Source organism: Hippichthys cyanospilos, chromosome 17 (genome assembly GCF_059441005.1).
Source record: "Hippichthys cyanospilos isolate Australia breed blue-spotted pipefish chromosome 17, RoL_Hcya_1.0, whole genome shotgun sequence".
NCBI lineage: Eukaryota > Metazoa > Chordata > Actinopteri > Syngnathiformes > Syngnathidae > Hippichthys > Hippichthys cyanospilos.
In genome coordinates this window covers 7,365,196-7,389,710 of record NC_142385.1, presented here as the reverse complement: position 1 = coordinate 7,389,710, position 24,515 = coordinate 7,365,196, and the positions used below count along the sequence as shown (strand labels likewise).

Here is a 24,515-nt window from a genome sequence, read left to right as displayed (position 1 = left end):
CTTCGTTAGCAGGAAAATTGGAACTCTACCAACGCTGTCCTAGTTTGAGCAGACACAATTAAAACATTTATCGCCTCCATACTGTGAATGAAAGCAAGCGGAAATCAAACCGACAGTTTCCATGACCAGAAAAAGTTGATAATAGTTTGGCTCGTGTTAGCAAAGACAGCTCCGACTTTGCCGAACGATAGCCTCAAAACTAGCTAGCGGTTAGCATGGCGGGAGTCAACTGCCATTCTGGTCATCAAAGAAACTATTTTACATGTTTGTGAAATGAATAAGTTACCATGGCAACATTAGACTGATGCAGACCCAACATATTTTAAAAGTGATATATATAATTTGTGTGTGTGTGTAGGTGCTAAGTGCTAGGAACTATCCAAAATAATTGATTTTTTTAGCATGACTTTATATACTTAAGTGCTAAAATAACTGATCACTTTAGTACATAAATTAATACCTTATTGTGTAATTTTGAGCATGCCATCGTGGGAGCTTTAGAGGCACTACGATAAATGCAGTAATACACACCCCCTCTGGTTTTCCGTAGCTATAACAGACATGGCAACCTCCGGAGAAGTGCCACCCCCCAATGCAATATAATTTTACGATAATTAGACCTACGATTATATTTCCAACATACTGTTGGTAGTAAAGACTGCATTTATTTGCAAGGTTTTGAAAATTAGAATTTCATTTTTCATGAAAAGCTGTCTAAATCTTACATAGTGTCACTTTAATGTAGGTAATTTTTAAAATAAATACCTTAGTTCTTTGGTACCTAAAGAAGTTGATTAGTTTTGGTACTTTAGTAGATTAAGAAATCAAGTCGTCAAGTAGATAAGCACTTATTTGATTACTTTAAGTAATACTTTAGGTAATAAAAGACTACAGCAATCAAAATATTTAGGTAATCAGGTACTTTATGTACTTAGTCCAAAAGTAATCCATTACCTAAGAACCTAGATTGATTACTTTTAGCACTACTTTATATACTAAAAGGCTAAAATAATTGATTGCTTTAGTATTTAAGTACATTACATAGTGCTAAAAATAATCGATTACTTTAGATACTAAAGTGTATTGAAGTACTTTATTACCTTATGTACTAAAGTGCTAAAAGAATCGATTAGTTTAGAACTTTGGCACCCAAAATAGTTGATTACTTCTAGTACTTAAGTACCTAAAGTAATCATTTACCAATCCTAAATGTACCAAAGAATTTAAGTGAAATAACTGATCACTTTAGTACTTAGTTAGCTTAAATGATCTAATAGTTCAGTCATGGTCTATGGGTAAGCTATTTTGCAGGGGGTACAATCATTGAAAAAAGGTTGAAAACCACAACTGTAATGACATACAACACATCAAAAACAATACGCAAGTGTTTTTGCATGCGCAGCTATTCCAGAACCCACAGTGGGTGAAATAAGGTGAATCATTTGTTGTGGAAAAACAAAAAAAGGATCGTATCTTTTGGAGTGTAACGCATGTGCTGAAAACCAAGGCAATGCAAATCTAAATCTTAGAAGAGTGAAGTGCAAAAGAGGGCATACAGTGAAAATGGGGGGGAAAAAATCTTGTGAACCAGAAAGGCTCTTTTCCACCTCAGAGAAGTGAGCAGGCTCTGTGGATATATATACTGCTCACACAGGCTTTTGCTTGACTATGAACTCCACTGAAGGAATACATCCCCCACAGATGGATAATGATGATTTGTTGGACAGATATGGCTTCCTCCATGCGCCATAATGAATAGAGTGTATGCGACTTATTCTTCCCTTAATGAGGCCACAAACCCGCTGCGTATTTTGTAGGGTGGAAAAATATCTTTACATTGGAGTTGAGTTCCATCCCAAGTGTGTACATCATCTCGCTCGCATGCATTGTGTTTGCATTTGTACATAAATTCTTGCTTTAGTATCCCCCCTACAAGGATGCAAAAGTCACAATCTTACGTTCAAGCATGATTGGAATGCAATGCACGGCTAGCGGAGGCAAAGTGTTGCCTCCCATAAATTCATCAAAAATAGACGATCCAAATTAAACGGTGAAACAGCCGGCAATCAATTGTAGCCGCGACAGTGCTCATAATGATTCTTTGTGTTTACAAGGTCGCTATTGTGATTGATCACAGAAAGCACTTTTAACACCTACTTCTCAAACATACTGTACTGTACATAAAATTATTTTTGCTTGTCACTATAGGTCGCTGGCCTAGATAGATGAGCACCAGCACAAACGCTAATCCATTTTAAATAATAATTTCAGATCAAGGTGAATTGCAGAGGGAGCATTTTATCACAATTTCAAGAATCAAGAGTTTTATTGTCATATGTATGAGCTACTATACTGATTCTTGATATTGAGCTACTATACTGATTGATTCTTGAATGTTTTTACCCAATTCTGGTGTACTGACTGCATCGATTGCGTTTACATAAAATTCATAATTAGACATTAGTAATGACATTTTTGTCGTTCTCTTTTCTCGCTTAATTTTTAACAGCTGCCAGTCTGAAGCCTTTGAGTACTAACTGCGATGGAAATTATTAAAAATACATTTGACATAACCTAAGTTATAAACGGTTTTCTTAACATGCTCTTAAAACATTTAAAGGATAGAACCTGATTGGCGTCGCTTGCACGAGGACGTTATTTAACTGTCGCTCGTCTCTCGCAGTTGAATGCAGACATCTTGCGTTGTCTCTATTACTGAGACTTAATTTTGTGATGAAAACCGTTATTCAGTGCTCTTTTTTTAAATTCAAGAATATTTATATGGTGAAAATGTAAAGATCAAACTAGACTGTCTGCAATGACTATTAATAATACAGACGAATCTTTGAGCAGTACTCAGATTTATACATTAAGTAGCTATAATTGAGATTTTCGTATGAAATGTGCCTTTCGAACTTCTACCACACTCATAGATTCAAATCGTATCCCGAACATGGTGCACATATGCAGTCAAGACTAGAAATACCGTGATAACACCGCGGAAATAACGCAACGTAGTTAGGCGAGCTTAGTTCTTGGCAACGCAAAATGGCGACCGCTAGCTTCACGTCTCAAATCCATGAAACGGAAGCAAACATACCCGGATAGCATTTGTGTGGTGACGTCACCGCGGTGAAATTCAAACTTGAGGAAGAGCAAACGGCTTCAGGAAGCCGTCAACAAAGACGCTGGTGAATCTTTTTGACAGAAAAAAACCTGCTCCGTGAGTGTTTACTTTATTTGTTGTAGTTTTTTTAATAAACCGCTTGTGATACCGTATATTTACTCTTAAAGTACAATCTGATCATTTTAACTGGTTATTTTGCAATGTAAGTTTGCTGTCGATTGACCAGGTGTTTGGGTGTCACATAATGCTTGGTGTTGGCCAGCATGTTTATTTAGCTTTTGAATTATATACGATAGGAAATAATGGTAAACTAAGTAATTGTTTTCACTGTAATGCAGTGTTTCGCAATTATTTTTTGGAAAATCACCCCGGTGATTTTGATGAATAAGATCACATTCATGAAAGTTGTATCATTTTTTTAACCAAAAGAAACGAGCAACATAACTCATCTTTCAACAAATGTTAACTTGACTTTTTACTGGATTTCTACAGGTTCTGGTCTGTTTGAAACAGAAAATCACAACATTAGTGCATCAACATGCCTGAAAAAAACATGCCAATCCTTATGACAATTAGAAACAGTTTTGACTAACTGAATCGTTTGATCTTGAAAAATCTATTAATTCAATAAAAAATGATGTCAATTGATCTAGAATATTAACACAGGAGCACCAATATCTTAAATAATTTTAACTTGAAGATAAAGCTAAGAAATATTGTGCAGCTTTTTCCCCCAAACTCACATTAATCATTCCCCAGACTAACTTTAATCAATTTTCTTCATTCAAAATATTCCAACCAGGTTAACTGCAATGACATCCAAAGGGACAAAAGACTCGATCGTCGCCAAACTGGGCTTCAAATCCAGCAACTCTTCCTCCAAAGCCGAGGCGGAAGTGGAGCGAGTCAGGAAGGAGAATGCGCATCTCAGGAGAAAGATTGACGAGCTAGCCAAACGACACATCAGGCAGCCCGATACCGACAAAAGCAAGCTTTTCGAAGTGAGCAAATCAGCAAAAAATGCTCAGTGGCATGACATGATTGACTGCTTCAATCTTTTTGTTTGTGCTGCTTGCAGAGGATTGTTTCGCTAGAGACTCTTCGCGAGAGGAACAATCAGCAGTTGCTGGTCAAGGAGCAAGAGTTGGAAACTGTGAGGCAGCAGCTGGCAGCTAAAGGAGGAGAGGCATGTATATAAGTGCACAAACAAGTTTCACAAAAAGGAAAATGTTTTTAATTGTAGGGAAAAGCAAGTCGGGGAACATTTTGTAATCTGTGATTTTTCTGCCATTTTTACACAAATACAGTATTGCTGAGCCCTTGATCTGCCTTTTATTCGTATTAGCTGCATATTTACATTTAATCATTAGTTATTTGATAAAATTAATTATTGATTTCATTTTGTGTTGAGGTGCAATCTCTCCGGATATGTCCATAGCAATCACAAACTAGGAATTACAAATTAGTAATCTAGAAAATTGCCATTTATTTCATAAAAATTTATGAAAATTCTATGTTGGAATTCATTGGTCTTCCTTAAAATCATGTTTTTTTTTGTTTGTTTGTTTTTTGGGTGGGGGATGGGTGTAGTAATGGTCGTAGTCATGGTATTGGTACAGGATGTTGGTATCAGTGGCTACTCCAGATTTCAGTACTCATAAAATTAATGTTCTGAAAATGTTTTGTTGAATCTTTTTTTTTACTTCATTTTATGGCAATGGATACATTGTTGTTGTTAAAATCTAACAGATTCAGGGAGCCCCCAGATGCATGTCTTAAAATATTCAATGAAAACTTAATTAAATATCTCCCTATAGTCCTCTACAGTAATAAAAACGACTGAAATGTTATAAATTTCACTGATCTTTGTTTGAATGGGAAACAAAATTTGCAGTGTGTTGTAGCAGAATCACAAATTAACTGAAAATGTAAACAAACAGTTCACTTAATACAGTTTTAAATGCATTTACCATTAGTCAGATGACTTTTTTTATGTCAGCTATCAATATTCATAAAACTGCCAGGTATCTTTGCCAATTAATGAGGCTGGGCAATTAATGGTCCATTTTTGTTGCATAGTTTTTGTTGATTTCATTCATCAGAAGTGATTTTAATGTATGTTCTCTCAATGCCAAGTAACTGATACCATTAATGCTTTTGATACATAAAATTCTTATTTAAACCAAGGTCAGACAATTCTAAAGAAAAAAATACAAACTCTCTAAGTTTCAGTCTGCGTTCAAAGTAAAATTCCTTTATTACACAAGTTATGTCAGTATGGTTAGTAAAGAAGTATCTGTGTCTTAGTATCAGATAATTCTTATGAGAATAAATAAAGCATGCCGAAGAAATGATCCACTTAAAAGGGTTCACAATGCATCCTAATTGTAGTCCAACATACTAAATATTTGATGGCTTCTTCTGCACCTCATTTAAGGTGGTGGCGGCACTCCAATCTCAGCTGGAACAGCAGCGCAAGGACGCAGAACAGAAGAACCAACAGGTCCAGAACCTCTCACAGGAAACTGAGAACCTGAAAAACAAGCTGGCCACCGTTTCCGCACGCTACCAGTCCCTTGAGACGCAAGCGGTATGTTGATCCTGTTTGGGGTTATCTGCATGTTTTTCCCTAATGTTATTATTTCAATTAATTACACGAAGATTAGTTTAGATGACGGCAAATTCAATTTTGGTGACTAATCAGGCTCAGCCAGCAGAGATTTTAAATCTTAATTATCCTCTCTGGTTCTAAAAGACATTAAAAATATGGAGATACTGCGTAATATAGCTTTACTTCATTTTTAAACCCTTATGTACCACATGCTTATTCCAAAATAACAAACCTGAATCCTTACCATGTCTTAGGTTAAAATAAATAAATAAATAAAAAAAAAGCCCACAATATTAAGCATAAGCTAAATTTAATTAACAGCAATAACTGCATTTATAGCTCTAGCCGCTAGGTGGGACTGTTTGACGTTTGCTGCTGTTGATGTAATCTCGCTGGCAGACTTGAAAGTTTGTGTCAAAACATCAAGACTTCCATCACCCTCAAGACACGGCCCAGCGTGAAGCCCAAGTACACAAAAACACACCAGTGTGTCAAGAACTTGATGTTTGTCATGTTGGATTTTTGTCAGGGTATAAATAGTCTGAAAGTGCGTGCTCTACTGACTCATGCTGGGGTTTTAAAACAAAGCAACACCCCCTCAAAACAAAAACAAAAACACCAACAATAAAAGTGAAGTGACAAATGATTGCAAACTTCATGGAAAGCATGTGCTCAAGTTGTTTTTTTTTTTGAGTGACAACACCATAACCAAAAATATTACATTTGAATCCATGTGTTTTGATAAATGTTAATTTTACATACAAAATTTAGCATCCCTAATGTTATAACCCACTCTATTTTGCACATTTGTAACAATAACATACTGGGAGAAAAAAAGTGCACTTTATAATGCATTTAAAATGTATTACACATGAAAGATGAATACCAATTTTAGCTATATTGTACAAATTAGTAAAATTTGAGCTAATCCCATACCCCCTGCCCCCTAAATGATGCTCCCTCTGTGAAATAATTGTTCACCCGTGGTACCCCCAACCATCGCAAAACAATGCCGTAAAATTGTCAATAATGACAGTGCCGCATTTCTCTGGTTTCTTTATGTTCCAATTATCCATCCATTTTCTATAGCCCCTGTCGGCGAGGGACACCCTGACCTGGTTGCCAGCTAATTGTTGGGCACAAAAAAAGCATGTCTCAATTAATTTTCTCTAAATATAAAAATGTACTTTTCTGGTCACTGTTTTAAAAACATTACATTACATTTGCTGATGCCAGCAAAAACGTGTTGAAAACTTATGTACTCTGCAAAGTGTCATTTTGAACCCCAGATTTGTGACAAAAAAGCACTTGTGTGATTTTTTTTTTTTAGCTGGTGCTCTTGTTTTAAAAAATAAAAATAAACACGAATTCAGTGGAAATGTATCATAAATCCCCCTCCAATTTGAACCATGAGGAGTCAGAAAATATCAAAGCTTTATGAAGCTTCGTCTGTCCGTCTCTGCTCCAGGGGTATTCGTACCCTCATTTGAGAAACATGGTTATAGTGGATTCAATTGACCTCAAAACACACCCTGGGTTATCTTTAACATTATTGCAAGCAAAGTGAAAGGAGTGCCTAAACTCATTTTCTAGGAATTTTCACCTCCTTCCTCGTTGCTGGATTACGCCCTGAAGAAATAATCTGCCCCCAGCGCCCCTGACGCCCTCCTCCCGCCCAATCCCGCCTTGCTTCCTGGATGCACCAAAGCTATTAGTTGGCTTAGCGTGTTCGCGTTTTTAATCCATCCAGGAAAAAGTTGACAAGCTCACCATGCTCATCTGCGAGGGCGCCAGGGCTCACGCAGCCTTAGCGCACAGAAGATCATTTAGATGCCGCCTGTTGTGACTACGCCATCAAAGCTTTTTTTTTTTCTTTTAAATGAAGGCGTCTGCGCGAATGTGGGGGTCCGCAATGATTAGCGAGGGAACGGCCTGGCAGCAAACAGAATCTACACTTGATGCCTGACTTTGGTTATGACTACACAAGAGACTAATACACAGATGATTGACTCAGTGTGAACTTATTGGAGGCCAAGCTTACGAGGAGTTGAGCTTTTAAAGTTCACGGAAAGTAGAGTTCACAAGTCAAACAAGAATCATAAACTGAGAAAAAATACAAGGCGCGGCAGGGCAGCGCAGATTTTTTTTTTTTATAATAATCACCACAAGAGTATCAGTGATGGGGGAAAATAGCGATGATGACTCAAAGCCATACTTTCATTTTTCATCCCATTCAATGACTAAGGCTATTCTGGTGCATTTGGATATTGCTCTGATCTCGGCTTGATATCAATGTCAAATATTTGCAAGATGTTGATGCCATATACAGTATTGACCTGATATTGACATTGATGTCTGATATCGGTCCAAAAATAACATTGAAGTTCGGATATTGGCCCAATATCCATATTGATGTCAGATATCGTCAGGATTTGGATGGTCAGATTTAAGTTGGATATCTTGCCGATATTGTCGATCATCCCAAAAAGGCTATTGATGTTGGATTTTGGCCCAATATTGTCCTTGATGTCTGATACAAGTCAGATATTGAACTTCATGTCTGATATCAGACCGATATTCCTATTGATTTTCATTTTGATGGTTGAATAACATCCCGATATTGATATCAGATAGCTACTCAATATTGATGTCAGGTGTTATCATCGTAATGACATTGATGTCGGATATCACTCGGTATTGATGTTGGATATTGTCCTATATTGATACTGATGTTTGATAACGATATTCGTATTGATGTCAGCTTTTGCCCCGATATTCGTATTGATATCAGATATCGGCCCGATAGTCATATTGATGTCGGATATTGAGATGTCAGGTTGCAACCCATATTTGCTATCAACCACTTCAAGCTTTTATCTTTTTTGTCTTGTGTGCTTAGAATGGACAAGCGTCCTCTGCAGACTTGGCCTTGGTGCAGGATCAGCTGCGAGATGTGAGTATCCCCAAGATGGCTAACACGCGCTCCTTTGGAAAAGAAGTTCACGTACCAAGGGTCTCCACCAGGCTTTGGAGAAGAACCAGCAATGGCTGGTGTACGACCAGCAGCGAGAGGCCTTCGTCCAATCGGTCCTCGCCCGCACGCACGAACTGGAGCAGCAGCTGAGCCAGTCCAAGAAGCAGGACTCGGCTTCAAGCGACGGCGCGGCCACGCGAGAGACTGCTCCGGACTTTTCCGAAAAGGAAGCGCATATCAAGAGCCGCTACGAGGAGTCCACTTTGGCCTTGCAGAAACAACTGGATGAGCAAAAAGAGCAACTTGCCAGAACCCAGATGGAGCTCCTCACACAGAAGGAGCAGGTGCGTAATTTTTTTAAATAAGGAGTTGTGAGTATCAGGACCAGATGTCATTTCTTTTGGCTCATACAGGTCTTTCTTCTTAAAGTGTTGAGTATTCACCAAAGCTACTGGTACAATCCACTGACACTATGACAAGAAAATCTGTTCTCTTTGGCTTTATTAGGCACCGTATTCAAGCAGGTCGCTGTATTTTTTTTTTTTTGTCATATTAAAAGCAATTTTACATATCAAAGTTACTGATAGACACATATGAGCAAGGATTGATGCCAAGTATTAGCAGTAAAAGAAATAATCAATATTTGAAGACAAAATTCACTCTCAGTAAAAAGAAAAATACAAGCCTCGATAATATAATAAAAAAAAAATATTTGGGTAAAATGTCTTTTAATATAATTACTGAACAACCTTTCACAATACTTTTTTTCTTTGCTTTTTCTGATTGACATCTTTGTTGTAATAGTTTGAACAAGCCAAGTCAGGGTGGATGGTACATAATTTAAGGAGTTAAATGAAAACTTTATAAATAGAAATAGCTCCCTATAATTTTTTTAACAGTTAAACAGAGCAAAATAACTCAAATGTAATTTTTTTTTTTCATTTAAAACAAAAACTAAAGGTCCAGAGCAAAATATCTTAAAAAATATTGAAAATATAAACAAACATTAGCATGAAGTTAATGCAGTTTTGAATTTATTATTGCCCATCAAATGTTTAAAAAAACACTGATACCAATATCTTTCAAAATGCCAAATATGGGCGCCGAAAATGGATCTATCCCTGCTTAAAGTTGTAGATGTGTTGCTGCTCAGTATCTGTGAGTACTCAGTGAATACTGAGTATTCAGTATTCAGAATCCGGTATGTACATGCAGTATCACTCTTAAATGCTTTCGCCGTTGCTTCATGCACAGTGCGGCCAAAGTCAGGCCGAGCTTCAGCGTCAGACGGAGCGTGGCGTTCGGCTGCAGGAGGAGATGGCAGCGCTTCAACGGCACTTTGATCACAAGTGTGACGAGCTGTCATCCCTGCAGAGGAAGTACAAGGACAAGACCAAAGAACTGGAGGAGGTCAAGCTGCAGATTCAGACGGAACGGCTCAGCAGCAGGTAACAAGTCCAGGAAAAGTGAATGTACTAAATTGCAAAGGAGTTACCATTACACAATTTAGCTATGGGTTGATTTATGTTCCAATTTGCATTTAACTCATTCAATCCCAAAGACGTGTTTTTACATTTCATACATGTAAGTCCATACATTCAATCCCAGGTAACCGTAATTCACCAAATAGAAAGTGCACTTTTTTTCCTGAAAATGAAGGCCAAAAGTATGGGTGCATCCTATAAAGGGTAAAATACAGATTAGAATTCTTTTCATTTGACACCGTTCAAGGAAGATTGATCCATCAGCCACATAAGCAGAGTTCTGACTCATTTTTATATTGGCCGTATTCTAACTTACAATAATTACCCTAACAGGACAAGCTCGAGGGCTGAAGTCAGTCGGTTGCTAACAGCCACTGCCTGTTGCAGCTAACAGCAGCTCGTGTTAGCTGTTTTTAATGACTTTTTCTTCAATAAAAGAAGTGAGCAGGCTGAACCAACATCCGAGGCCATCCTTGTTCACCAACAGGAATATGACTAAAACGGAAAGGATCATGTAAAGGTGTGAGCCAGTTAAAGAACGTAGAAAGGCATTCCATTCGACTCATTTATTAATTGCGGTCTTTTGGCATTTACACACAATCGTACCGAAATATGACACTAAAATTATTCCTATACACAGGTGCGTCCTATTTTGGAGGAATTACGGTAGTTGTGTTTTTGTTTTCTTTTTTCTTTTCAAGTATTTGACTAAAGGACGGTCTAAAACTAAAAATTTGCTGGTACTAAAGGAAATACGTATGAAAGTAATCAACTGCACGGTGGTCAAGTCCAGCTGGCTCCGGTTTTTTCATGTAGAGTTTACATGGAGACCCTAAACTGGGTTCTCTCCAGGCACGCGACTATCTCCCACATTCCAAAAACATTTTGAAAAAGGCTCATCATTTTTATTATTGATTGCAGGAACACCGTGTCCGAGGAGAGGCAGGTGTCCTTGGAGCGAGCTGACAGATTGAAAGCCGAAGTGGACGGCCTGAACCTCAGGCTGGAGGAGGAGAGGAAGAGATCTGCCGAACTTCTGCTCCAAGTAAGAGACACCTTCACCCAAACAAGCCGTTAAATACTCACAAATGCACAACGAGTGTCCTAAATGAGCAGAATATGCAAATGCAACTTGACAGGTCAGCATGCTGCAGAAGTCTCTTCTGAGCCAAAATGAAGAGCAAAGGAGGATAGCGGCGCTGGAGCAGCAGGTAACACCACGACAAATCATGACACTTCTTCACACACACTAAGAGGAGACCCAGTTTATCAATTTGTGTCCACTTTAATAGACATACGTTTTTGTTTCATTGGAGCTGCCTTACCAAGTCCTAGTTAGCTCATCAGAGGACATCTTGGCCTATCCAAATGTCTCATGTCTTCGGGTGGGATTAAATTATTTCCTCTTGTTTGAGACAAATTTGACAAAATGGTGGACGCCAATGAATAGGCTTGATTAGGGCAGTATTGATTCATAGATGCTGTCGGTCATACATGAACAAATACCTTATACATTTGTTGCTAACAAAAACAACAGCACGTCTGTCTCGGTTTTGTTCCTGCCTCCTTTTTGTTCTAGAGTGGGGAAAAATAACAGACATGATAAAACCAAACTAAAAAAGAAAAACCATGTCAGGGTCATTCATAGCTGAGTGCAACTATGAGGTTTTTTTTTTTTTTTTTGTAACTTAATGGGTATAGATTGCGTTAAAAGTAATTTAATTGTGAATATAACTTTACAATCGCACTTTGCGATTGTTTTTTTTTTTCACCTTGGACCTCTAATTTGATTGCAAACAACCACGTCTGAGGAAAAACAACAAATCAGAGAAATGAGATGGGACCTATATAGTGTTAATGTTTGAGCACACCCTCACAAAAAAATAAAATAAAACAAACCGATGATCTTTGTGTTATATTGACTCTGGAGGAAGTCCAGGAAGTGTTTTAAAACTTAATAGAAAACCAAATGAATAACAAATCAGTGAGATGGCCTACATAATTACAAGAGAGAGGCGAAACTTACATTTGGGTTCACATTTTGAGTAGAGAGTTGCCAAGACTTGTCGTCTGTTCCGTCTGGAAGATCCAGCTGTCCGTCAAAGACTTTGAGAACGAGAAGCTGGACCGCCAGAGCATGCAGCACCAGCTCCATAAAGTCCTCAAGGAGCTCCGCAAGGCCCGCGATCAGATTGCCAAGCTGGAATCGGCCGTAAGTATCATTTTGGTTCATTTTGAACCTCAACTTTTTGCCGGGGAAAAAAAAAAAAAATTAAACGCTTGATTGATCTTTTCGCGTAATCTTCTTGGATTTGAACCAAGTTGTTTTGATTCCTCTTCCAGAAGCAACCCAACAGCCGATTCTCGGAGCCCAGCTCTTACAGCAAGCTGGACGCTGACCGTCTCGCCCTCCGAGAAGCGCGCTCGCCCACGTCGCCCTCCAAAGCGTGCAATCTTTTGGACGAGAGCTTCCTGGAGTGTCCCCGCTGCCGGGCGTCCTACCCCACCAGCCGACACCGCGAGCTCCTGGCCCACATCGACTTCTGCTTGGCCTAACGGACGCATCGCACGCCGCCTTCCCATCCCGCCGTATCCTAATCATGCTTTTTTTTCCCCCAGTTCGGGTTGAACAGATGGAATGAAACCATTGACGTCTATAGACGGGAAAATGGGCTGGCAGCGACTACGTTAATTCATTTAATCCCGAGGACAATTTTTAAAGTCTGGACCTTAAATCCCAGGTACCTCATTGTATTTTTTTACCTTTTTTCAGGTGTTTGGGTAAAAGAGGGTCTAAAAAGTGCTGGTGCTTAATGAATTCATTGCTAAAATACTTTAAGTGATTAAGTAATGAAGTAGTTGATTGCTTTGGGTAATCAAGTTCTAAAATGTTAATTACTAAACTTTGTGAAATGGGTTAAAGTATTTGATTACCTTAAGGTTAGTTATCGATTAAGTACTTTATTATCTAAATCGATCACTTTAATAGCTAAAATATTCAATTACTTTAGATGTAGTACTTGATTACTTTAGGTACTGCAACTCTAAAAGTAAATAATTAAAGTACCAATATACTAATCGATTACTTATTTCCTAAAGTAATTGATTACACTTGGTACAAAAGTAATCACTTGCTTTTACACTATATTACAAATAATATCCTGTACAAGTAAATATTTGATCTTTGCTAACTCAAAGTAATCGAATCGTATTTAAGTAAGTGCCTGAAGTAATTTAGTTACTTCAGTACTGAAGTATTTGCTGTGCCTACGTACTTCATTTCGTACCAGACATTTTTACGCCTTATTTAGTTGGGATTGAATGATTGGAGTCTTCAAAAAAAAAAAAAAATACATACATACATCTGAGTGCCAAAGATGAATCCGATCTTCAAATGGCATTTTTGGGGTCTTTTTACTTCAAGTGTGAAAATGTTGTTTTTATGTCATATTTATTCTATTGGGTGGTTTTCCAGTGCGCGACCGATTTTTTTCGAGTTAGTGTCTTATGTGGTTTTTAAAGCTATCGAGGGATTGAATTTGTCTTTGTATTAATGTGCTTATGTATGGGTTAGTTATTGATGGATAAAACGTATTTTCGATGAGTATTATTGCGATTTAGTCAGCAATCCAGCCAGCCCGCAGCTCCTTTTTTTTTTTTCAGAAAGGGTTTTTTTTTCTCGCCATGCACAACATCAAGGGCTCTACTGCTGCAAGGATTTTCTTTTGTATTAGTTGTGCTTTTCAGAAATTAGAATACGTGCATTTTTTTTTTTCCTCAAAGAAACATTCAGGTTTTTATTTTTTTATTTGTATCCGCACTTCTCCACGTTAACTTGTCATGCCTGCAGCCCCGCGAGACCACAACAAGATTGCCTCAAGTTAATTCCTTGTACTGAACTATTTCAAGTGGAGGATTAGGGAGAAGGTGTCTTAGGCCCCGCCCACTTGACTTTTTAGGCTGTCTGGATTTTTTTTCTGAGTGGGTCATTTTCATTTGTTCAAGATATCTCATCTTTTTAATATTTTCTCCTACTGTGGTGTACCAAATGAGCAATAAAGATGTAAGGGAGTTTCACAATCTTTTCTATGGACGTTCTTCTAAAAATGCGCTCTTTCCAAATACATTTAGAGGTTGCCTGTTTCCATAGTGACCAACAATGACGCGTTGTCCAATTATAGTTGCGGACCGCGCGCCGCGATAAAAGATTCAACCCAAAACTTTTCGATCGGGTCCGAAGGCAAAGGCATGAATTTCTTATTTGCACCTTGCAACTTGAATAAATATTTCAGCGCGATAAAAAGTGAATGAGCCAACAATATGAATGTTTTATTGCACAAAAGTATATCAAGTACGCAGAATTAAATCAAGACAAATGATGCCGTATTATACCAAGCCTCTGACTTAATATTTTCATGAAGGTTTATTAACAAAGTGTACAAGGAGACAAATGTGTAAAGCAATTTCACTCCCCACTTGTAAACATGGCAGGTAAATGTATGCTCCTTGAACTTGAATATTGTATATTTCTATCCTGAGACTCGCCCTAGTCATTTGTTCCCGCAGTAGTGGACATTTTGTCTCGGCAAGACAGCAAAGTTAATTGTGTCCCACCCAATCAAATGAGATATCGTTGGAAAGGCCAGGATGTCCTTGAATGAGCACACTTAGGACTTAGTAGGTTTCTCCAATTAGTCGAAAGCTATCGAACAAAAATAAATGTCCACTAAAGTGGACACAAACGACTAGGCTGGATCTCAGGAGGGTATGATGACTAGAATGGCGCCGCATGAACACAGCTTTTCAAAAGTTCAGGGGTTCTTTTATACATCTCATCCTGAGACCCAGTCTAGTCATTTGGGTCCATAATGTCTCGGCAAGACAGCAAAGTTAATTGCATCCTACACAAACATGTGAGATATCATTGGAAAGGACAGAGTGTCCTCTACTGAGCACATTAGGACTTAGTAGGTTTGCTCAAACTCGTCATAAGATAAAGAACAAAAGAAATGTCCACTAAAGTGGACACAAATAACTGCTGGGTCTCAGGAGCATATGATTGGTAGAAGAGTTCCACAGAAACACAGCTCTTCAAAGATTTACGGTCTATTTTTTACATATTCTCCTGAGACCCAGCCTAGTCATTTGTGTCCACTGGATTGGACGTTTTATCTCGGCAAGACAACAAAGTTAATTGCGTCCCACCCAAACATGTGAGACATCACTGAAAAGGACAGAAAGTTCTCTACTGAGCACACCAGGACTTAGTTGGCTAGCTCCAATTAGGCAAAAGATATAGATCAAAAACAAATGTCCACTAAAATGGACACAAATCCTAGGCCTCAGGAGGATATGATCAGTAGAACAGCTCCACAGAAACACATCTATTCAAACGTTTATATACATGTTCTCCTGAGACACAGCCTAATGATTTGTGTCCGCTGGATTGGACGTTTTGTCTCTGCTAGACAGTTAACTGAAACAAAACAAATGCGATAAGATCAGGATATCCTCGACTGAGTACACGTGGTCTTAGTCGAGTAGCTGAGTCAAAAGATAAAGACCAACAACAAATGTCCACTATTGTGGATACAAATGAATAAGCTGGTTCTCAGGAGGATAAATACAGTATGTTTATAAACATTTTGTAACGTTGACTATTTTCTTCTTCCTCGACCAAATGGAGCTACTCGCATCTATACGTGCGAGGATGACGCTTTATGTGACGGAAGGTAATATTTAAAAACGTGGGAACATCATCTTTCACTAAATTCGACACTTTCGACATTTCCTGGTTTGTTTCTAAAAAGAAAAGGGCTGTCTTCCGTTTAAAGAGAGGAAGTGGAGGGGGCTCTGGTGCGGGGGTGCGCAATCCCTCTCGTGGGTGCTTCAAAAAGAAAGTCCCTGAGTGTGAATAGATCAACTGCTGCTGTCGCAGAAGCCTGTGGAGAAAAAAAAAAAAAAACAGAGGTCTCAAACATGCTGAATCTTTAAACGCTTCGCCTGAAGAGACTCTGAAACGGATTGGACCCACCGTTGTGTGCCACGCGTCTGTATTTGCCCAGCAGGCACAGATCCATCTTCTTCTGGGTGACGAGGGGCTGGTCTTGCGGCCTCAGACCCGTGACGTGTCTGGAGAAGATGAAGGAGTAGCCGTCCAGACAGGTACCGTCCGAGTCCATCACTCGGCAGGAGTAATGGATAGCGTAGTTGTCGTAGTCTGTGTCGATGACCCAGTGGTCGTCATCTAAAAGCGAGTGGAGGAGAGCAAAAACCTCTGTAAGCGTTGCTAAACACAAGCGAAGCTTCATGAAGCATTTGTCCTTTTTTTTTTTTTTTTTTTACTCCTATAGATGGCACCCTTTGATACATTACTCCTGCATTGGCTTTCATCTCTAAACTAAGAGCACCATCTAAAGGAGTAAAAACAATATCGCTGGTGCTTCATGAAGCTTCATTTTCGGTGCACTGGTGCTTCATGAAGCTTCATTTTCCGTGCACAACTAAATGCGTCACAACTCTTAGGACCAGAGTTTTAACAACTTAGATACTGTTGTAATAAATAAAACTAATCGCATAGGTTCTTTTTTTATGCAGGCACAATTAAGACAGTTCAAGAGGTGAGAGGTGTGTGCAGCTCCCAACAGATACAAGCAGAAAGCTAGCAGTCACTAATGCTGGATTTTCTCCTAAACGTGTAACCATGGACATCGTGTTTTTTTTATATTTTTTGTTTGTTTGGTTGAGTGAGGATAAGGGTTTGATATTTGGATATTTTACTGAATATTATATCGAATAATCGGGTATTCAGATAAAAATATGAAATATATTTTCACTTGATTAAATAACAATTATTAATATAGAAGACAAAAAACACATTAAACTTAATAAGATCCTTCAATTACATGAGATATTTTTTGTGCAGGCACAATTAGGACACTTCAAGAGGTGAGAGGTGTGTGCAGCTTCCAACAGGTACAAACCGAAAGCTAGCCATGGACATAATGTTGTTGTTTTTTTTGGATATATATATTTTGTTTATTTAGTTGAGTTATATTTTACTGAATTCTATATCGAATTATCGGGTATTCGAATGTGAAATATAATTTCACTTGGTTAAATAACAATTATGAATATAGAAGACGATAAAACACATTTCAACTTAATAGGAAATTTAAATGTTTGAATTTTAGCTCCCAATTTGGTTTCTGAAACAAAGAAATGACCTAAACCGCAGTAGCCATTTGAAATTTTCCAAACATCTCATTTGCGTTTGCCTGGTTTGTTAAAAAGTGATCAGTAGGAATGGCAACCTTGTCTGATGAGGCATTGACCTCTATTAAACTTCCTTTGAAATGTCATCCTCCAACTCCCCAGCCTATATGGAGTACTGCCTGCTGTTAACATTGCTGGCATTTAAGGGCCCATGCTAGCGAAGGGAAAATGAAGCTTATTGAAGCATCTGAGACATTTTTTGACTCCTCGAGATGGTACTCTTTCTTTAAAAATGAACACTGGCACTATTAGGATGTTGTCAAGGCAAAGATTTGGCTTGGGCGCGGTAGTAGCCAAAGATTGCTTGACAGGATTTGACAAAGCCCAAATTCCAAATTTAGCTTCTGGCCATGCTAATCCCCCCCCAAAAAAGTGACTTTCTGTTGGTTTTCCTTTACATCAGTATTTGATTAGCTCAGCTTGGACTAACTTTCCAAAGGACAGGGTCACCAGCTATGCAAACAATTCTCAGCAAACAAAGAAAAAAAAAAAAAGAAAAAACATAGGGTTATTTTCTGTCATGACCTTGGAGACTTTGGAACGTAACTTGCCAAAATTTCAAACCACGCGACTGACTTAGTCAAAACTTAGTCGGGATAATCAGGTCCAAAAGTCTTGAGTATATAGGGGTACTGCGTGTTTGACATTTTGTCCATCCAATGACACGGCGAGAGCGTGAAATGTAAATCGCGCAAAAGCAAGGGAAAGGCGTACAAAATAATTCTTCGTCTCAGCTCAGCACTCAAGTCATGCATAATGTGTGAATATTTTAGTCCAGGTTCAAAACTTACTCCCGGTTTGCAGGTAGGCTGCCACGCCCCAATACTTCATCCTGAACTTAGCGGGTTGTCCGGTTTCTTCGAAGGTGGCCAGCATGTCGGCGCACATCTCCCAATTGCTACGGTCCAAACACAGAGACGTTGATGTGGACGTGCTAGCAAAGAATTTGTTGCGCTTGGTCAACTCACTTGAGAATGATGACTCTGCCCCTAGCCGTGGCGGTCATGCTGCCGTCTTCCGCCACGATAAACTGTGCCACGATGTTGTCGAGAAGGAACAAACCCACAGGGTCTTTCTTTGCCACGGCGTACCATGTCCCCGCGTACTGCGGGAAAAAAAAAAAAAAACCACCCGTTGCATTGACTGCCAATGACGAGTATAGACGTCAAAGATTCTTTTGAACTCATTCATCACGTAAAGGAAGGCTTTTGTGTTGAGAAAATATTACCAAATATAGTAAGGCTTTTTTGAGGGTGTAAGAATTCCATCCAGGGATGTTCAAATTCAGTTTTCGAGGGCCGGTATCCTGCATGTTCTCCAGGTTTCTTTCCTCGACACACCTGAGTCAAATGATCAAGTTTTGCTCAACGTGTTGATGAGCTGATCATTTGAGGTGTGTTGGGGAAAGAAAAATGGAAAACATTCAGGATACCGACCCTCGAGGACCGGGTTTGGACACCCCCTGGTGCTAGTTTTATTCTTAGAAAAGACCTTGTATCGTTACAAAAATAAAACAACTATAGTAAGGCTGTTTTTTGTTTTTAATGAGAAACAACAAAAAACAAAAAAATCATGAAAAAATAAATGTCCACTGAACACAAATGATATTGACATAAAGTAAAAAAAAATAAAATGACAATGTATAGTCCAGTTTTTTTTAAAGAAACCCCCCCCCCCACACACACACACACAAATAAACTAATGTATACGAATTTGTAGTAAGGTTTAGTTTAGAAAGGGGGAGGCATATATAAAGAGTTTTTTTTTTTTGTTTTTTTAATTTACATGAAAACTTACCCGACCATTAATAGCTCCTGGTTTATATTTTGCCAAGCCCCACTAGGAAAGAGAAACCCCCCTTGATGCGCAGACTATAAATATGATTATTATCAATTAAAAAGTTTATAAATCTGTATCCTTTTTTTTCCATTGACAAAAGAAAAAAGCAATATAAATCAACTTTCAACAAGTGATTATTTTGTGCAGTTCTTATAGGGGTTACAGCTCAGTCTAAAAGTGAAGAAAATAATCAACTGCAAAATGCCTGAAACTAAAAAAAAAAGTAATGAAAATTCTGATTTATAGTAAGGCTTTTTTTCTGAAAGGACGGTTTTATAAAGAAAGGATTTGTTTTTCCCTTTTTACCAAAAAAAAAGATAATAATCAATCATGTCTTTATACTAAACCAATTTTTTAACCAAAAAATAAAAACAGGAGCATGTATAATTACTGTATAGTAAGACTTTGTTTTTTAGAAAATACGAGCATGTTACTTTGTTGTTTTTCATGAAAAAAAGACCATTTTGATGCGTATGAACTCCCTGCACCACAATGAATATACAGCATGGCTTCTCATATTTAAAAAAAACAAACAGAGCTCAAAAAAAAAACCACGCCTCAAAGACAGAGCGGTCCATTTGAACTCCTCCGTTTGAACGCCAATCAAACAGCGCCGCCATAACTTTTCAACTCACCCTGTTCCTGTCGAAATTCTGCACCACCTGAATGTTGGCCACTTGGCAGTCCTGCGCCCAAGCCAGGGCCAGCAAAGCCAGAGACACCACGTATCGCAGCATTCTGCTGGGAAACCACACCGACAAGATAGATTAGGAGTTAACTCTCGTGACATTTCAGTGGAGGAGCCCTAATTGCATCAAGTAAAAAGTTAAAAAGTGCCAATCGTTAGCGTCCGGGGTCCACTTAAGACACCGAGCCATCGATACGTACCTTGTTAGCAAACAGAGCAAGTCGCCTCCCGCGGATGAGTCGCGCCAGGGGCTTTTATACTCGCGCCTGCCGTTGCATAATGACTCCCGCCGGCCTGAACCTCCCCTAGGCCGCGCTTCCGAAATGCTGGTCTTCCATTGGAGCAAAATGCACACCGCTGCACGCCTCGCTCAACTTGCGTGCCCCCTTTCAGCCAAACGTGATTTCATGTTCGGTCTTATCTTAGGAAAACACCCGCCGGCAGCGCCAAGCAGCCACATCTGGAAAAGGAGAAAAAAAACAAAAAAAAACATGTAAAGTGCAATGCACAGCCAGTCCCGTTCAATATCGATTGACCTTTGTAGCACGTTTTTAAAACGAGCACACTATGAAGCTTTAGGAATTTAGACCGTTTTGATTTACAGTGTTCCCTCGCTGTAATGCAGTTCACATTTTGCTGTTTCACTGATTTATTGCAAAATAACAAATAACTTGAAATGAATTCTGGTGAGCGTAATAATGATGAACAAATGAAGCTTCATGAAACACTTGAGATTTTTGGGAGGGCTCCTCTAGATGGCACTGTTTGTTCAAAGAGGCGGGGGAAATTTTATTCCATCTCCACTCCGCTAGTGATCAGTTTTAAACCAAGGGGAAGCTTCATTTCCCCATCGCTAATCCTTCCTGCCTACATGGGAAAAATATATTAAGCTTGTGCTGAGCAATTTTCCATTCTTAAAATATAAATAACACCTGAAAAAATAAGGAATAAGAAAATATAATAAAAGCAAAAACTGCACATAAAAACATCAAGACAGACAGTATAATCAATAAAAAAACAAACAAAACCAATAATGAAGATTGTTTGATAAAAACAATTGATAAACTAAAACAAAAACAATATAAAAACATAAGACATAAAAAACATAAACAAAAAACACACCAAAAGAGATGTAAAATAGATGGAAAAAATTAATAAAAAATACAAATATAAAATCAATGGATAATCAAACCAAAAAACAACTGAAAAAAAAGAACAAAACATCTTATGTTAGAATAAATAAAAAAGAACAAACACAATAACTGAAGAAAAACAAAGTAATACTGTATACAGAATGAAAAAACAGTAAAAGACATAATAAAAACAGTAAAAGACATTATAATAAATTTAAAAAAATGACCAAACAATCAAGTAAAAAACCAGTAAAATAATAAAAAATTAAAAATGGTACATTAAAAAAAGAACAATAAATGAAGAAAGACAAAAAAACATAAATAAGTGGAAAATATTATAATAAAAACTGAAGGAAAACAAGTTATACTGTATAATGAATGAAAAAAAACTGGAAATAAAGCACAATAAAAAACATTTAAATAAAAGAAAAACGAATAAAAGAAAGAAATGAAAAAACAGTCAAGTAAAACCCAGTAAAACAACAAAAAATAAAAGATGATATATTAAACAAAAATAAGAACAATCAATAAAAACAAACAAAATACATACAATAAGTGAAAAAACAACTAAAAAACAAATGAAAAAATATAAAAAAACACATAACTAATAGAAAAGCAATAGCAGCAAAAACACACAGTATTACAAACAAAATATATAATATTGAACAAAAACACAAAAATAAAGACAACAAAAAACAAGGCATTTAAAGAAATAAAAACAATGGAAAAACAAACCAAGAAATTGCGTAATGAGTGAAACAAGAAAAAAAAAATCTCCAGCGATAAAGGAGGAAACACGTCTGTTGACTTGATGAAATTAGATTTGGGCTTGCCTCTGCAAAGATAGCGTCTTGAAAGGACGCTAATTGCATCTGACAAAGTTCACAGCAGTCAATGAAGCGGCTAAAATCAACGTTTGCCCAACTATCGCCAAATCGAAACCTACCCTCCAATTTTGTGCACCGTGTTTGATGTTGTTGAATAAATCCAGCTCATCTTTGGTAAACAACAGATGACGGCGCCCCCAAACCACACACATGCTTCATCATGCTCAAATTCCTTGGATTTATCAATTTGTAACTACGTGGATGTTTTGCAATATCACCTGTCTACTCTTAAATAATAACTGGGAAAAAAAGGGAAAAAAAACTAACCCGAGGGCTCATGGACGATTTTCCGTCCAAGGAAATAGCTTTTGGATGGCGTCCAGAGGCAAGCGCTACATTTCATAATCATAAGCCTTGGCCAGGAACTTATGTATACTTTTCATCTTATGCAATCCATTTTTCATCAACTTGGCTGTAAATCCCCCCCACCGTCCTTTCGGGAATTCATCATGCTTTACATTGGGAGAGGTTTTTTTTTTTTTCCTAGAATCATAAAGTTGCCAACATTGTGACTAACATATAACCTTTTTTTTTTTTACCGCCCCAGTAAGATATTACGAAAAATATTGAGTAATATTATACAAGCTCCAGACTTAAAACTCCGCCTTCTTTTCTGTCTAGTGATGTCCATCAAACAAAGCTTCGTGAAACACTTGAAATATGTTCTGACTCCGCTGGCACTCAAAAACACTGCATCAGTGTCTATTTTTAAACCAAGAACTCAATCTGCAGGAGTCCAAAAATAACACGTGCTTCATGAAGCTTCATTTTCTCTTAAAATAGTTGCAAGGAAAGAGCGAGGCTACCAGAATAAGAGTTTCCCAATCTCAGCAATACTTAAAAACTACTTTACAGCTCTACAAATAACTTGATATTAAAACACAGTGAGAGTAATAGTGATGAACAAACGAAGCTTCATGAAGCATTTGAGATATTTTTTGACTCCTCTAATTGGCATTATTGGCCCAAAGATGCAGGGGAAAATTATTACATTTCCATTGCACTAGTGTATATTTTAAAACCAAGACCACCAATTAGAGGGGTCAACAAATAACACAGAGGCTTCATGAAGCTTCATTTACCCATCACTACTTGATGAACATCACTACTAGAACATGTATATAAAAAAAAATCTACCATGCATATTAAGGGTTTTATGTTTTGCAAAAAGAAAAAAAACGACCATGTGTAGTAACAACAACAAAAAAAGATGCATTGTGGGGCCTTTATTTTTTTTTTGTGCAAAAAATGACCATGTAAGGCTATTTTGACAACCAAAAAAAATCTCAGGGTTTCAAATGAACTGTTTTAGTGCCAAGCGTTATCTGAAAAGGAAACCTCAAAGGGCCAGTATATTTCGCATTTTCACTCATCTTTCAAGGCCAAAAAATATTGTGTGTTATGTCTATGTAAATATGGGTGCTATCATATGAAAGCTAGATTTCCATTGCTTAGAATTGCATTTAGATAATAGCTGTGTTATAAGTGTGGAAACACTGTCATCCAGTGGTCACAGTTAGCACTACAGTGCTCAATTGGCTTATATTAGGTAAGCATTAGTCAAGGGTGTCAGCTACCCCCCACAACAGAAATTATTTGATGAGAATTTTGTTTATTTATTACAGTTATTACCATTTTAAAAGATGAGAATTCTCGTTCATGGCACTGAAAAAGTTAAGGTTAGATTTTTAAAGTCAGTTTTTAGCATGGGTTAGGTTTTCAAACTAGAAAGAGGATTTTGAAGGGTTATTGCACTTTCTGAATCCTAAACAGGTTTCATGCTTGGCTCCAACATATTGGATTGATCTCCCACAGTACCGGTGGCAAATTTTTCAGCTAGTCTACAAGAACCCAAAAATGGCGAAGACAAGAGGATCTCGGTGTATCTTTGTGTGTTTAACACCTCATATGGGCAATTCCTCAGCATGTACAGTAATTAAATGACTTGCAGCATTGCTCACGTCCGCCTACGCACCATGTGGAGCTCTCCCCGGGCTAAGCTCACCTTAATCTCCACCTAAAACGCAAACCAAGAAAACGGGAGGCAGAACCGTGGTCTAGCCAGGCGGCCAACGAGCTGAGCGGATACCCCACAGGGCAATTAAGAATAGCCGGCCAGCCAGCTTTCTTTAGCTCGAAGACATTAGGGTCAAAAGTTTCCACAACAATATTCGTAGCCTGAAGTTCAAGTACTTAAAAGCCTAACCCTTGAATCCTTCAATGAAAATGATCGTGTGTGTGTATATATATATATATATATATATATATATATATATGCTTTTTTTCATGAAATTTTTTTCAATAATAATATCAATGTTTTTTAATACTAAGTTTATACAGTTCTACGTTTCATTCAAAACGTCCATGTTTTTTTGGGGGGGCAAACAAACGACTACGAGTATATTTATATCTGCAGTAAAAAAAAACAAACAAAAAAAACAAGTAAGCCATGTCGAGTAAGTTCTTTTTCTTTTTCAAGCCTCTATAGTGAGGCTTT

General features: G+C 37.8%; 2 protein-coding genes across 3 annotated transcripts in view; one reads left to right on the top strand and one right to left on the bottom strand.

The window, feature by feature from the left end:
- The window catches only part of cep55l (centrosomal protein 55 like), a 30,671-nt gene extending 16,393 nt beyond the window's left edge, over nt 1–14,278 (top strand). The window contains exons 2-11 of the mRNA XM_088439551.1: nt 3,930–4,128; nt 4,206–4,313; nt 5,565–5,717; nt 8,638–8,691; nt 8,763–9,056; nt 9,967–10,160; nt 11,118–11,241; nt 11,336–11,407; nt 12,283–12,408; nt 12,540–14,278. Of these exons, the coding sequence (XP_088295677.1) occupies nt 3,930–4,128; nt 4,206–4,313; nt 5,565–5,717; nt 8,638–8,691; nt 8,763–9,056; nt 9,967–10,160; nt 11,118–11,241; nt 11,336–11,407; nt 12,283–12,408; nt 12,540–12,752 (1,537 nt within the window). The 3' untranslated portion in view covers nt 12,753–14,278. The remainder of the gene's footprint in view (nt 1–3,929; nt 4,129–4,205; nt 4,314–5,564; nt 5,718–8,637; nt 8,692–8,762; nt 9,057–9,966; nt 10,161–11,117; nt 11,242–11,335; nt 11,408–12,282; nt 12,409–12,539) is intronic.
- A 231-nt stretch (nt 14,279–14,509) lies between these two features.
- On the bottom strand, nt 14,510–20,341 carry rbp4 (retinol binding protein 4, plasma). 2 transcript variants are annotated; one of them, XM_088439549.1, is made up of 6 exons: nt 20,199–20,341; nt 19,946–20,048; nt 18,440–18,576; nt 18,263–18,369; nt 16,231–16,443; nt 14,510–16,138 (listed from the first exon to the last, which is right to left on the bottom strand). In XM_088439549.1, exons 2-6 carry the CDS (start codon nt 20,045–20,047, stop codon nt 16,116–16,118), a joined length of 582 nt encoding a protein of 193 aa, XP_088295675.1. In that variant the 5' UTR covers nt 20,048; nt 20,199–20,341; the 3' UTR covers nt 14,510–16,115. The 2 variants fall into 2 exon arrangements, with proteins under 2 accessions (XP_088295675.1, XP_088295676.1); XM_088439550.1 differs by having other exon boundaries at nt 19,946–20,051; nt 20,199–20,314.
- Nucleotides 20,342–24,515: the final 4,174 nt, after the last annotated feature.